The 16,179-nt window shown below is 34.9% G+C and overlaps 1 protein-coding gene and 1 pseudogene across 2 annotated transcripts; one reads left to right on the forward strand and one right to left on the reverse strand.

Moving 5' to 3' along the window:
- Positions 1-2,900: 2,900 nt before the first annotated feature.
- LOC133870911 (uncharacterized) lies at positions 2,901-5,405 on the reverse strand (annotated as a pseudogene).
- Positions 5,406-9,300: 3,895 nt separating this feature from the next.
- LOC133871872 (bet1-like protein At4g14600) lies at positions 9,301-15,003 on the forward strand. Of its 2 annotated transcripts, XM_062309318.1 has the most exons (5): positions 9,301-9,493; positions 9,745-9,817; positions 9,946-10,069; positions 13,616-13,672; positions 14,594-15,003. In XM_062309318.1, the coding sequence occupies exons 2-5, from the start codon at positions 9,771-9,773 to the stop codon at positions 14,753-14,755; spliced, it is 390 nt and encodes a 129-aa protein (XP_062165302.1). In that variant the 5' UTR covers positions 9,301-9,493; positions 9,745-9,770; the 3' UTR covers positions 14,756-15,003. The 2 variants fall into 2 exon arrangements, with proteins under 2 accessions (XP_062165302.1, XP_062165301.1); XM_062309317.1 differs by lacking the exon at positions 9,301-9,493 and having other exon boundaries at positions 9,519-9,817.
- The last annotated feature ends 1,176 nt before the right edge of the window (positions 15,004-16,179 follow it).

Consider the following 16,179-nt stretch of genomic DNA (forward strand, 5'->3'; position numbering starts at 1 on the left):
CTTTCACTCATAAGCCATTTATTGCCCCTAGCTCTTTGTTGAGACTTGAGAGTAGAGTCAGTTGCAACCAGATCTTTATCCAAAGCCTTCAATTTGAACCCTTTTGCTTAGAAAAAGAAACTCAGTAATGAAATTTGACTGGTTTCCCTCTATAAAAACAAATCACAACTTATTGAACTAACGTCACATTCATGTACCTGATTTTGTTTATTCTGATCCCATTGGCTGACTTTTTCTTCTTCTTTTTTCTTCCTGGAGGTAGTGCCGGAGCTACTTTTTTCTAAAGACCTGCCATTTAATTCTGCAATTTCTTCTGATAAATGATAGACACAGCTATAAGCATCTTGTTATCATCAAACTTGTTTGCTGGGTTTTGAACATGCTAAGCTTGGTTGATAAAATGCTGCCCTTTTTCATATTATAGAGGGTGCCCCATCCTTCTGTTCACATAACAGCCCTACTCCATGTGCTATGGCAGCCCGCAGAACCTAGATAAGATCTGGAATAATTAATCCCTTCCATAAATTAGCATCGAACATAATTTTCCAGAAAGGCCTTCTGAATGAATTTCTATTGCTAGATAATTCTACATTATATTACTTTCTCCTCCCTTTACTCAAATGGGTTTGCACTCCCACTTTGAATGACACTGAGAAGGTCTTAAAAAGAAAGCCGTGGTTTACATTTCTGTCAAACTACTATCAGTCTTGCCTTCCAGTGTTCCTCACTTAATTTTAAGGGTTTTCTTCTCGTTCTTTGTCTCCATTACTCTAGTACTGTGTGGGATATCATTAAAGCTAGCCGGCATCTCTCTCTCTCTCTCTCTCTCTCCCTCCTTTTCTTGCCTTTCTCTGCACTGTCTATGCTGCCTTGCCCATGACTCAAGCCCCACCTTGTTCTGTAGCCCAATAAACATAGTAACTCTGTTGTTTATAACTTTATTGTGTATATACTTAGGCGTGACTCGACCCTCATCTTGGATTTTGTTAGACATTAAGCCCTTCTTGTGCGCATTGTTGGTAAATAATTTAGTTGTATCTGACTGCTTTCTGCCCATGACTATCGTGAAAACCCTGTCACCATCAGGTGGCTGCATTAATCATCAAGCTAATATTTCTGTTTGGTTCTCGCAACAAGTCCCAGTGTGATGATCATGTTGCTTTAGTATATGTGCAACATTTGAACATTAACATGATCCAGAAAAATGCACCAATGATTTTGTTGCCATAGTAATTTAAGATGTAGGTCTTATTATAACTTTGAAATCAGTTCCAGACTATGGTTCACTTTTTTATTTGTGTTACCTTTGAAAAATGGACAGACATGTCACATGGGGGTACCTTTTGTGTTTCCTTTGCAGCGATGTTAATGGAGCAATGGACAGAATTTACTGCTGTGAACTTCTTGACGAATTTCTCCTACGCGGCAAAAGTAAGCCTTCTTGACGAACTTCCAATCTTGATGCATTTTGGCAATCTAAGTTTCTCAATTTTCAAAATCGTGGCCGGTGGCCGTTGGTTGCATCCAAAGGTCCAAAATCGTGGCCTTTTGTCTTATTGAGGAACATGTTAAAAGTTTTCTGCATTTGGTCGGGTTAACCAAAAAAAAAAAAATCTAAAAAACGCATGGTAATCTATTATCCATCTTTATGGTAATATGAGTTTTGCTACTTCAAATCTCTATGCGTTTAATGGTTTGTTTATGTTTCAGAAAACACGTTAGACTCAAAGATTGTCGTTTATGTTTCGCCTTAATTGTTCTTAACTTTGAGCTTCTTGTTATAATTAGTTCTGTCACCGAGCTGTCAAAGAGGAAGTTTGTTAGGTTTTTAATATTGGCAAATTCGGTGTCAAAACTTATTAGTTTATTCAAGAAAGGAAAAAGCCAAGTAAGAAAGAATATTGCAGAGTATTTCTCAAGAAAAAGAAAAAGCTAGGAAATAAAAAATATTGCAAAATATTTTTCAAGAAAAAGAAAGAGCTAAGTGGTGAAAATATTGTAGAATATTAATCAAGAAATGAAATATCTATGATGTGAAAAATATTCTGCATAATTAATTGTTCCTAATTAGTTATTATTCTGTTTACAAAAAGATTCCATATTAGGAACTTTCATTTCAGGAACTGCTATAACAGGATTACCATAATTCAAAGTAATAATCAATTCCTCACATCCTCTCATTTTAAAAATCAATCATTGGATCTATAGGACTAACACGAGTCATGTGTGAGTCTTATAAATCCAATAGTTGATTTTCAAAATTGAAGAATGATAGAATGACCCAAATGTACTAAATAGTAGGTCTTATTCGTTAAACTCTTTATACACAAGTACTCTTTGATATTAAGATATCATGAATAAAAAAAGGATATTCTTTCATCCAAATTTGCTCCAACGATTGTTGGAGAGCCGCCAACGCCAAACGATGAGCGGCCATATTAGCTTTTATTTCGACATGATCAATAGCCATGCCATGAATGGAGGTGATATTTAGTAACGTATTCAAATTATCAATCATATTTTCATACCAACTCCAAGAGGTTTTAAACATTATTCTCTACCATATTAGCTATTGTAAATATTATACGTATTATTTATTGGTTTTGTATTTACTGAATTTCCTCTCAAACATGAGTATCATTTAACTATAAATAGGTCATTCTTATTATACAGAAATACGAGCTTCTTTTCTACAATTCTTTGACTTGTCTTTTTCTTTAGTACACATTGAATGAGAATGAGTTTGAACTTATGGCGGTTGTGATGAGAAAAATTTGATTCCGTTTAAATTCTTTGATACATTAGACGAAAAATGTGTTTAACAAAAGGTCTGGTGCGGTTAATTATAAATTAATTAGAAAAAGTGTCCTTTTGGATGTTGAAAAGGCCATTGTAGTAAATGATGATGAAAAGTCTGGGTGGGTTTTGCTATATAATATCACGATATCCGACGGTTCAGAATTAAAATCCCCTAGCTATGACAAGAGATCACATATTATTTTCTAATGCCAGCAAAGCATCCTCGTAAAAGCATCGCCAGTCGTCGTCACTACTCTTCTTTCTCGGACAACATCTTTTGAATCCTCTCAAGGAAGCTCTCCACAGTTTGAAAACTCTTTTCATCTGAAACATTATAAAAAAAAAAAAAAAGAGAAATTAATTTTTCTATCAATAACACGTCACACATGCATCCACGTGTACAAGAATTGTAAAGAGAGAGCACGTAAATTAGGATATTACCAAGTCTGGGTATTGTATGGCCCTTGGGATGATGAATCACGACAGGGTCTACGCAAGATTCCAAGAGCTCCTTTCCATATGGCTTCAAGAAGTCCGTCTCTCCTGCAACAATGCAATATTTCTCTATTGGTTTTACTATCAATTAAGCTTATTAGCCGCCAAATCAAATTATATGATGAGGGTCAAAAACGTTCATTATAATTTTTTTTTTTTTTTTTTTTTGGCCTAGAATTGTACTTAACGTCTGAAAATGAAGAAGTAGAGATTTTTAAGGATTTATGGGATAAAGAGAAAACCCATTAAAAAAAATCTATAGATTGTTGAGAAATTAAATTAAATGGGATTTCTATCGAGAACATTAGAAAATATAGAGTTGGAAACTTGAATGTAACCAACGAATAAACACAAACAAAATAATGAAACGAAAGGACTCTTAATTGGACAGACTTTATGGTAATTAAATATAATATGTATTGTAATATAATAAGCACCATCCTCAAATCACGTGGGTGGGTCAACAAACATGACAAATATATTAAAACAAAAGAATTTTTTTTTGGGGGGTTACCCAAAAAAAAAAAAGGCATCCTTAATTGGACAAGCTTTAAATAATATAAATGAGAAGTGTTCTTGGTGGGTCTACATTTAAAAAAATATTTTTTTTTTTAGATTTATTTAATAAAATAGTTTGGCTGCGTTTCAAATAAACAAATATTAAATATGCTTGCAGATCTAGTACTAACATTTTACATAAAAAAAAAAAAAAAAAAAAAAAAAAAAAAAAAAAAAACACAAAAGGGTTGTCACGTGGTTTCCTGCGGTAAGATTATGATCCTCTCAAATTATTTTTTAAAATTTAAGAGAATTTGAACAGATAATTGTGAGATGTCAATTATGAAATTTTTCCGACTAAATAAAAATTAGATTGTCCAACCACTTATCCAATTAAATAAAATTTATAAATAATTTATCATAATCATAAGTCCGAATTTAAAAAAATTCAAATAAATATTTTGAGACCCCGAGAGGATATTAGATCTCCTCAACGGAGAAAGGGTAGCCGCGCGCGTACTCTGACTTGTTCTGAGTGATGCGCGGCTATCTGCCTATCTCTGCCATGTCGTTGTGGTCGTACGGCGCTTTTTTGAATGAAAAAGACAATTTACTATAATAATAAGCCATCCTTTTGTTGCATTGCATAACTTACTATGACAAAAATGGTATATAATAGATTAAGAAACAACCAACGAATCTCGGAAAAAAAAAAAAAAAAAAAAAACCAACGAAAGTACCTAAAAAGTGGAGGGACGGGCATTGAATCGGTGACGAATATGCATTCTCGGCCACTGATGATGCCCGGAACTTGGCGCCTCCGATAACGACGAGAAATTTAATCTTAGGAACCTTCGTCAGCGCCACGCCCTGCAACCATTCAACCAAAACCAAAACCAAAAGCCCCACTTTAGCAACCAAATCATATCTCAATTTTACCCGTCAACCAATCAACTGTTTACACGTACCTGCGCTTGCATCCCCGGCAGCCCAGCGGACAATATCGCCCCCTGCGAATCGTCGTTTGTCATTAACAAACGAAACTGAATGCTTTTCGAATTACTTGTTCAATTCAATTATTGGTTTTCATTTTTTATATGTACAATGTAAATCATTGAAAAAATAATTGTACCTGAGAGAAACCAAGGAGACCATCAAACGGTCCGTGCTTAATCATGAAATCCTCGATGTAATGCAAGACACTCATCGAAGTTCGTGTACTCCGTAAATTCCTGTTCGAAAGTCAAACGCCGTTCTTCAGGGCTAACAAATGAAATCAAGGAAACAGAAAGCTGAAAGAGAGAAAAACAGACCTTGTTGAACTGGAACCATTCGTAATAAGGAGGATCGAAAATTCCTTCGACGTCAGATTTGCCTTGGGACGGAAAAGGACCATCGGCAAAGACGAGGTCGAATTTTTGGAGCACGGACTCCGGCCACTTCCCCAGCTGTTTCTTGAGAATCTCTCCGCTTGTTCTGAACCCGTGAAGGCATAGGAACCTCGGCTTCCTCACGATCTCACCTTCGCTTCCCATCTTTCTAATTTGTTTTTCCTTTAAACTAATAAATGTGTTTTTTCATAAATAAAACTCCCACTAGTATGGGAGCGCGATTGGGGTTTAGGCGCAACATAAAGCCTAGTGAGGCGCCGCGTGGGACCCACCGCCCACCCGTCCGTCACGTCGATCTCTCAAGTCTCAACGAGGGAAGGCAATCGATGGACGATTCGAAACGGTGGCGTTTGAGAGATGGACTGGTGATGAAAGTGCACACGCACGCAGGAATATATTGCTAGGGGAATTGTCAACCATTGTGGTGTGGACAACATGCACAAAAACTCCGTCTTTAATGGCTCTGATGCAGATCACGCGTCTAATTTCTTTTGGGGGACATCTACACGTTACCTTTGACTCGCATGGGCCCCACCAACCGCCATATCAGTTGAATAATTGCTTTCGGGAAGTGGTTTTTGAATAATAATATTGCATAATTTGTTCCCAATACAATACATATGAGATGTAATTTATGTGAATGGAACCACCACATGTGGTTTACCAATATGTCTTATGTTATGCACAAGTTATATAATATTATCGTACAATAATATTTTTTTCATTGCTTCCTGTGATATTTTTAATTATGTTTTTAATCGGTTATATTACCGGATCTCCAAGTGAGACATGTAAAGAGAAAATTATATCCTAATACAGCATGTTATTGTTTAATTTAATGGAGTAATTTTTTTTTTCTTGTTGAGATTCCATCACTAAAATTGAACATAGTTTTAAGCTTTCAATGATGAATAATGCTAGAAAGTATATTTTTATCTTATGCTCCGTTTGTTTCGGCGTAAAATAATTTCTGGAAAATGATTTTAGTATTTTCCGGTGTTTGGTAGGGGCGAAAATAATAGTCAACAGGAAAATGATTTACGCTTTTTAAAAGCGTAAATCATTTTCCGAAGACGCCAGACGCATTCGACTCATTTTAAACGACACAGTCGACCTTCACGTTAAAGCAGTCGATTATCACCGAAATTTTGCCGGTACCGAAATCCGACAACCTTAAGTCAATGTCACCGGAATCCGGCCATCTTCGCCGAAATCCAATCGGCCCAGATTCCGGCGACCAATCTGATTGTATTCCGGCCACCTGGCCAAAACGGCTGGCCGGCCAGATCTGGCCAAAATATCCCGGCCAGAACGGCCGGCATGCCGAATCCCTACCTACTGGCTGGGATCTGGCCAGAACGGCCGGATTCCGATGGTTCTGGCAGTTTCCTGCCAGTATGCCGGCGTCCGGCCGTTCTGGCCAGATCCCGGCAGTTTTGGCCGGAATCCGGTATTTTTGGGCGGAATCCGGCCAACTCTGATTTTGACGAAACTGTCCGGATTCCGACATTTATCTTATAGCCAGAATCCGATAAAAGTGTTTGGAATCCTGTCAATTAGTGACAGAATCTCGTCTCCGATGATTTTTATATTATTTTACATTAATATTTATATGTTTTGAATAAAAAATGATTTTTATAGGTTAATATGATTGAATAAAAATATAAAAAATATTTGTTATTTTCTGTACGTACGTACCAAAAACTGAAAAATAATTTCGGCGAAAAATATTTTTCAGAAAAATGACTTCCCTGAAACTATTTTACGACAAAAATCATTTTATGTCGCAACAATCGGAGCATTACTATTACTATTATTTTACAACTCATATTGTAAATCAATTATGAATTTGGGTTATCTATATATAAAACCTGTACGGACCACAATTAGTCATACATCGATGAGTATTAGGTGTGTACGTGGGTAGGTAAAAGTGTGATTCACCGGATCAATTATGTTATTTCTTTTTACATGAACCTGATTCTTGTCCATGAGATTCACCAAACAATTCTACCATTCTTACAACAAAGAATCGTTTTAAAAAAATTTCTTCCATCTCACTAAAATTTCCGTACTTTTTAACAGCAATAGATTCTTCGGTGAATGGCTGATTTTTTAGTGCACTAGTTTTTTTTTTTTTTTTTACTGATAATATTTAACTACATATAATTACATTAAAAATAATCAACATAATAAAATAGCATTTCTTAATAAACGAACTACAACTCTACAAGTGTCAAGTGATAATTGGGTAATTTATACTTTATATGTGATAGAAGTTACCATAATTCTTAAAATCTTGTTAACCATTTTTAATAAATAAATGCATGACGCACTCCCACCACCATACTTTCAAATGCACAGCACACAAGCATGCATATACTCATTTTTAACGTGAAATAATAAAAATATAGTTAGTTCAAAATTACATTTACTAAAATACCTTTACAGTTTTTTTTTATAAAAAGGTTCTTAGTCACCTCTCGGGGCAGTCTAACCACCATCAGGGACGAAGTCAGAAGTTCTTATGGGCAGGAGCCAGTGTTAAAAAAAAAATTATTAGTAGGGGTCAATAAACTAAATTTTTAATTTTTTAGCTTATATATATTTTTTTTTAGAATTTTTTTTTTTAAACCTTAGAATTTTTTTTTTTTTAAAGAAATTTGGGGGGCATGGCCCCTGCCAGTCCCCCCTCCCTCCGTCTCTGACCACCATAAAGTGATTTGAGGTGGACAAACTAAGTTTGGAGTGAATCGGCCACCTCATGTGTTTTAGGCGGCTGATCACTCCTGTGGATTGGTTTAACGACCGGCCGACCACTTCTCTTATGTTTAGGGGTGTAAACGAGCCGATCCTGAGCGGGTATTGCCTGTTCGGGCTCGGCTCGTTTAACAAACAGTAAAGCTCGAGCTCGAGCTCGAGCTCGACACGAGCTGAAAAATCTTGTGCGAGCTCGGCTCGCGTAACAAAAACTATTGTCCGAGCTCGAGCTCGAGCTCGGCCATTTTGGTCGATCTCGAGCTCGAGTACTCGGCTCGAGCTCGGCTCGTATCATAATTTAAATTATTGACTTTAGCAAAAAAAAAAAAAAAAAAATTAAACCACAAATTTTCAAAATAATGTGCACTTGCACGTATTAGAATTTTGCAATAAAAGCAAACAATAAAGCAATTACCAATGAGTCTAGAATCTGAATTACAATTATCTATGAATCTATAATACGTAATTAAATATGGTCAAATTGATCATTATGAATTTATGAGTCATAAATCATAATTTATAACTACCTACTAATAATACTAATATTATATGATCATACGATCTAAGTATTATCATATGATAGCATATTTAATGTATTAATATGATTTAACAACTCGTATGATCTTAAATCTTAGATCTTAGATCACGTGATGTAATGATTATTAAGTATTTAATGATAAACTCATAACATATAATAAAGTGATTGCATATTTTATATTTACATGTCATATGACACAATGTTATATTATTATATGATCATATAGCCATATAATCTTATTATATAAAATGAATAATATGATTAAGTATACAAATTGTCATTATATCATATGACTAATAATTAATTATTGATATTATTCACTTTTATTATTTTATATACCTATAACCAATTAATATATACTAACTAATAACTATGGTTATTTATTACTTAATTTATGCTTACATATAGTATATTATTTATTAATATACTATATTATAAAACTAGTTATATATATATATATATATACGAGTCGAGCCTTAATAAACGAGTCGATCCTTATACAAGCGGGTTCACGAGCTTTAGTCGAGTCGAGTCGAGTTTATACGAGTTTGCATCGTTTAATAATCGAGTTTGATTTTCGTGTTCACGAGTAGCTCATTTAATAATCGATTCGAGCACGAGTCGAGTTTATTCGAGCCGATCTCGAGTAAGCTCACGAGTAGCTCAACTCGTTTACACCCCTACTTATGTTGAATGTAGCATATCTTTTAAAATAATAATAATAATAATAATAAAAACGCATATTTGCCTCGCGTTTAACCAACTGCACACGTGCTGACCCCAACGATCCGACTAGTGTTGCCAAAGCTCGTAAATAGAAAGAAAACGGGTGTCCTATCTTTAAAGCCGTCCGATCATAAAAACTAACGGTGGATTTATCCTCCAACAGCATCATCAGTCACCATCAACAATCCCGTGCAGGAAATCGCGTACAGAAGCCAGCCAAGACCGGCCATCATTATCTGCTTCCTCTGAATTTCGCTGGCCGTTTGAATTGAATCGATTCCACACTGTTAGAATATATAAGAATATATTTTGATATTTGTCTTATTTGTTTGTGTGATTTTTTTTCTTCTTTAGGTTAATTATATATTTTTTATATGCAAATTTTATTCTGTAACATTTTCAGTTTATTCTCGCCTCTCGGATTGTATTTTCTATTTTAATCAGCCAGATTCCATTATAGATAGGTCATTCCTATATTCAAGTTTTCCATTCTTAAGTTTATTTTATCACACCCAGTCGGTCTTTTCTTCGTTCTAGGGTTTCCTTCTTCTTCTCCTTCTTGAATGGCGTCCAATTCCTTTTACGGCGGTGCTGCCCCGTACCGATCAAGGTACTTGGGATTTCCATTCGCTGTTTCTCTCATGTTATGCTCCTTTTGAAAATTTCGAGGGGTTCTGTTTTTTTTTTTTTTTTTTTCCTTTTAAATTTGCAATATGTTGTGTAAATTTGGGTTTGCAGAGAGGGTCTTAGCACGAGACCAGGGGCTAGTTCTGATGAAATTCAGTTGCGGATTGATCCGATGCACGCGGATTTGGACGAAGAGATCACCGGTCTCCGTAGCCAAGTCAGAAAATTGAGACACGTATGTCCTTCAATTTTTATGCCTTTTTTTTTTTTTTCTTTTTTTTTTCAATTACAAGTTGATTGCATAAAATATATTGATTAGGCTTGTGAAACGAAACAAAATGATGCACATAAATAAATAAATAAGGGCGAATAATATTTTTAGGTGGTTTTGACCGTGGGTTCTATGCAACTTTGATATCTAATGTTTGTGTGGATTTTACAATTTGTATTTGTTCTCTGTAATTACTTGTTCCGAGTATTATGTGCTGTACAATGAAGAGTGAAATTGTCTTTAGAGGTGCAAAGTGAACTAGTTGTTAACATGCCCATGTCTTGAGCATTTTCTTTACTGTACCACTTGAGAGAATACAACTTTAAATAGACAAATTGCTTTTCGAGCTGGCACGCCTCCATTTTAGAAAGCATTTGGAAAAATATGTAAATTATTAGGGGTCCGAAATGCTACTATTCAGCATCTTCGTTTTAGAGGTAGATGGCGGCATTAAAATTCTAACAAAGTCAAACATTGGCCATATGTTGGTGATGCTCTTGCATCTCCCGGGGTTCTATTCAGAGTATTAAAGTATAAAGAATTAGCTTTGCTATGCAAATTGTTCTGAATACAGAAGGGAAATTTAAGCTGTTTTATTTGACTTAGTATAAGAGGCTATTTGCCTTGAAAATAATTCAAAATATGATATATGAGTGCATGCTCTTATATTTGATTCATGTATTTCAGTGCATGTTCTACATTTGCATCTCTATTGCGTGTATAATGGGAGGTAGTGCTTTTTTTTTCTTTTTTTTTTTCTCCTTTGGTAATGGTTAGTTACGTTTCGAACACCAGTCACAAATTTCACTATTGGTTGCTATTAGCTTTAGTAATATTGGGATATGCGAGCCAGCAAGAGGTTTCTTATTTGGACTTAGTTTTGATTTGTAACAGTAGAATTATTTATTTTTTTACTCAGTACAGTACCCTAGTTCCTGGGAAATTGTTTTGTGTTCTAAATAATTAATTAATTTGTATTAAGGTGGTCAATTTTGTTTCAACTGATGTTTTGTATTTATAGTTCTAGCTAGGAGAACAATGTGACCATATATTATCATAAGGAGATCGAACCTAGGACCTTTGATCCAAAGCAAGGAATTTGAATTCAAAGTCCTAAAAAGGCCTTGTGATACAGTGAAAGGCCTTTTTGATCAACGTTAACTCAAAAAGAAGATCTAGAACCCATCATAAGAAAACTAGAAGCAATAAGGAAAACAGAAAATCATTTGGAATTATCTAGTAACTCTCATAAGTGGAATGCAGGCTTTATCAGAGGGGCACTTGATTAGGAGGTGGATGTCTTTGCTTTGTTTTTCAATTTGTTGTGTTAGATTAAGATGGGAAGGTGAAGATAAGATTTGTTGGGCTCCTTCCAAGAGAGACTATTCGATGTTAGATATTTCTACAATGTCCTTGTTCCCCATGATGGTACTCATTTCCCTTAGAAGAGTATTTGGCAGAATAAGGTCCCTATGAGAGCAGTGTTTTTTGCTTGGTCGGCCGCCCTAGGGAAGATCCTCGTGGATAACCTAAGGAAGCGATATATCATAGTGGTTGATTGTAGTTGTATGTGTAAGAGGAGTCGGGGGTCTATGGGTCATTTTTTACTCAATTGTGAGATTGCTAGTATGTTATGGGATGCTATTCTTAGTCATGTTGAGTTAGCTTGGGTTATGCTTAGATGAGTGGTAGACATTTTCAATTGTTGGGGAGGGTAGTGTGGAAGATAGTTTCGTCTTGCCTAATGTGACGTTTTTGGAGGGAAAAAAATAATAGAAGTTTTAAAGATCGTGAGAAGACGGTGGTGGAACTAAAGTCTTTCTTCTTCAATACTCTTTACCACGGGTTAGCTTGGCATCTTAGTTTGTCTGGTTTTCATAATTTTCTTTATTTATTTATTTATATTTTGGCTAGGTTTATCTTTTGTATACTTTCTGTGTATTTGGGTTGGCGCTTTTTAATCATATTTTGATTACTTATAAAAGAAAGAATAGTTTTATTGAAATATGACTTATAAAAAAAAAAAAAAAATTGAAATATGACTAACAATCGATTAATAGTAAGAAATCCAAAATATGCCTTTATAAAGATTGTAATTCCTTATCCCAAGAGTATTAGGAAATCCTAAAGGAATTAATTTCTTATTATCAAAACAAGTAATGACTCTTAATTCTTAATTAATTCCTAATTAATGGGGTTCCTAATCTTTAATCGATTAGGATTCCTAACTATTATAAACAAAAACTCTTAATTCTTGAGGGACATATTAGGGCATAAATACTCTTAAAATGAGTTGATCAGTTGATCCTATCAAAATCTGTAAAAAGAAACCTAAGTTGCAATTTGTCCCTAGCTTCCATTCGAAAGGGTCTCTGGTCCTACATCTCCTTCTTCTTGTGTTGCAATTGAAATTTACTTGAATATAGTCAGCCTATCAGATATTTCTTTAAAGAAAGGCCCCAAAATTCTTCAGTACTTCTGTAGTTATTCATATCTAAATATTGCGGATGTGTTAAAAAACTTCACTTACAACCATTGATGTTTCATCACTTTTGAAATCATGCCCTTAAACTTTAAAAAGTATCAATTTAGTTTATGGGTATGATTGCAAAAGTAATGAAAAATCAAGGGTGGCAAGTGAAGTTTTTCCTAGAGAGTTTTCTTATTTCATTCAATATGGAATTCGTTCCAGTGCTTTGTTGATTAATTTCTTAATAATCATTGTATTGTATAATCTCCATATGCTACCATGAACACTAGCTTTTCTTCGGGTTTAACTAGGACACTCAAAACAGCGTCCATCTTTCCTTATTTTGAAATGGATCAAGTGTGTATTTTGATGCACAAAGGGTCATGTTTTTTTTTTTTTTTTTTATATAAAGTGGTAACCATTATTTTATCAGGTTTCCTGCTTTTACACATTATGATAGTTCATGTGATTCTTTCCCTTGCAGATGCTAAGACAACCCCGTGCATAAGTTTTCCACATAGCATATGCATGAAAACACGAATAAATGTCCACCATGTCTTTTCTCTTTTCTCCTCTCATTTTGTCCGCATAGTTTGAGGGGTTGCTTTGAAGATGATTTCTTTTTGTCATAATAGAGACTATTATTATATCATGTGATCTTGTTATATGCTTGGGAAAAAAGTTGGGAGACGCCTGTTAGGATACAAGATGTATTCAATATATAGTTGTTGTTTTCTAGTGTATATGATGTGGCTTTCATCACTTACCTTCTTCTCAAGTGGTTTTTGTTCAGAGATTCAAACCTTAAATTGTTGTTGTGTCTAGCTAACTATTACACATGATGTCTGAGTTTTGTTGCTTTAAATCATTATGATTTTCAAATTTGTTTGATCTTCCTTTATCAATTGTTTTATTTGTTTTCAACTTATTGTTGTATAGGCATGTTTACTTGATTAGTCTATGCAATCTATTTGTTCAATTTTCTATATTTTTTACTTTACTCGTCCCCTTTTCTCTTAATCTCAAGATTTCTGGTGCAGGTTGCTGAAGATATAGGGACGGAAGCAAGATTTCAGAATGATTTTCTTAGTCAGCTGGTATAGCAAGTTCAAATACCTTTGCTTCACACATACAAGTATATTCTTAAGATGTGTACTACCTCTTAGTTGTTGTTACTGTCAGGATATCCTGAATTTTGTCAGAGGAACTATCACTTTAATTAAATTATTAATTGAGCATGACAAGTCTATTAAGTAAAAAAAAAATATAACTGGTCTGCTGAAAGTGGCAAGGAATAGGGATTACTACAGTGAGCATGTAGTAATATAAAAAATTCAAAACGGAGAGCTGATTACAGTAAGTGTTAGAACTTATTACTTAGAATTTGTAACATCGGATAAAAATGAATGAAAGGATGATAAGAGTAATAACATGTGGATTGTTGTTGTGCTTATAAGAAAGAATTAAAATGATAACCCCAAGGGGTTGGCTCAAGTGGAAAGGGTATTGGTCTTTGTGGTAATCCCATGATGTCTAAGGTTCAAATTCCTTTGGGTGCAAATAATTCATTAGGGCTAGTCTGTCGGCGAAGCTGAAGTATTACCCAATCTGTATGGAGAGAGCGCTTTACATAAATCTAAAGTTTACCTAACAGAAGTGAATACATGAAGTGACCTTGCCTTGAAGGGGTTCCTTGTCATCAAAAAAAGAAAGAATTCAAATGATGAGAACTTTCTGCTATGTTTACCAATGGTTCCATGTTTCACCAAATAAGAATCTTTTCGGACAGAATATTTTCCAACAATTTCTTTTTTCACTATGCTCTCTCTCTCTCTCTCTCTCTCTCTCTTCTCGGAAAAAAGGAAAATTTTTGGATTATCTTGTCTTTGATACATCTTTGGAATTGTTTGTTGGCTTTTAGTCATGAAGTAGATAGTAGCATTTTGCATTCCTTTTCCTCTTGACAGAAAAGGTAGAACAGCCTTCCTGAAAGTCATTCTTTCATCTGTTCATTGCAGCAAATGACAGTGATCAAAGCTCAAGCAGGGGTCAAGAACAATCTCAGAAGATTGAATAAGAGCGTCATCCAGAATGGTTCAAACCATATCATTCAAGTGGTTGTTTTTGCTTTAATTTGTTTCTTTGTGGTTTTCCTTTGGTCCAAGATGTCTAGAAAATGAGGACTATTCCACACTGCTGACCTGCCGCATCCAAAGAACTTCAATTGGAAGGTTTTGCTGGACCAATTGATTTATACCGGTTCTGTTGTAAAGCCCCTTGGCATGAGACATCTTTGACATGGTTTTAGAACACTAGCTATTAGATGTAGAAAAGGAAAGGATTTTAGCGGTATTCGCAGGTTATAATTGTGCTGTATGCCTGCATTTCAGAAATGGTTTCCGCATAAAAGAAAGCATTCTTTCATCCATATTCAAGTTTTCCCTACAAAGTTGTGCATTTTTGCTTGACCTATCGCAATTGTTGAATAAGTATCTTTCACCGGTAAAGTTGCAGTGATCTGTTTTAGCTTGTGAAATCCCACAAACTAGGAGTTCTAAACAAAAAATTACACGGTTTCTGTTTTGTCTAATGCCTTGAAGATGATACCTGCAGGTTTGTTCTGCACAACTTGCTAAATGATGGGACAACAGATTCACCAAATGGTATCATGTATACTGTTAAATGCAATAAAATAAATTTTTGACTTTAAAATAGCTCATTCTCCGTTTTTGTATATGAAATTCTTAAATGTTCTAAGAATTTGAGTCAATATAAACGGTGGAGGGAATTTTTCTCTCAAATCATTCAAGAGTTGTAAGCTTTTTGACTTTCAAAGAGAGCCTTCTCTTCGCATTCTCATTTGTGTTGATTTCCTTTCGGAGTCTTCCTAGCTTTCGAGGGTCCTCTTAGAGAAACGTTTACTCAACCGCGTTCAACCAAAGTGAAATGATTAAAAGACGCAGTATTGGGTTTGGACATTTTAAAAACCATGACCCAAAGCATGCTTTGGGAAGTAATATTGTGAGCATTTAATGTAAGAAATTTCGCAAATTCCTACACAACTTCTCCTGTCTTAGCCGATACTCGTCTCTTGCAGGAGGGGGCAGTATCCGGGGTTTACTCCAGTCCCACGAAGGTGGGGTTAGGGGTTCCACGTCAAAAAAGGCAAAAAAAAAAAAAAAAAATAGAGGACAAAATGAAAAATGTAAGAAATGCTCTGAGGCAACGTAGAAGAGACCTCAAACCTGATCACAGAAGTTTTCATAAAACCTTAAGCTTTTTATGAAGTTTTCAGCCAATATTTTAGCCAAGCAGTGGATGAAGAATCTTCCTTGGTGGATACAATTGATGCTCTACGACTGATGTCCTAAGATATAATTATTTTGCTCCTAACTGGTCAAGTGCTAAATAAATATTATACGTCAAATTTCCAATTCTCTACCTTGTCGGCGTTGCTGGGAGAAAACATTGTTTATGAAGTTGTGTTGAGAGATCCACCAATAACGGAAGTTGACTTTGAATACAGCAACCAAACAATGTCAATGGAAGAGAGAAGGAAATATAAATGCCCTGAAAATCCAAGAGCCACTAACGACTAAACAAT

This window comes from Alnus glutinosa, chromosome 6 (assembly GCF_958979055.1).
Source record: "Alnus glutinosa chromosome 6, dhAlnGlut1.1, whole genome shotgun sequence".
In the NCBI taxonomy this organism is placed as follows: domain Eukaryota; kingdom Viridiplantae; phylum Streptophyta; class Magnoliopsida; order Fagales; family Betulaceae; genus Alnus; species Alnus glutinosa.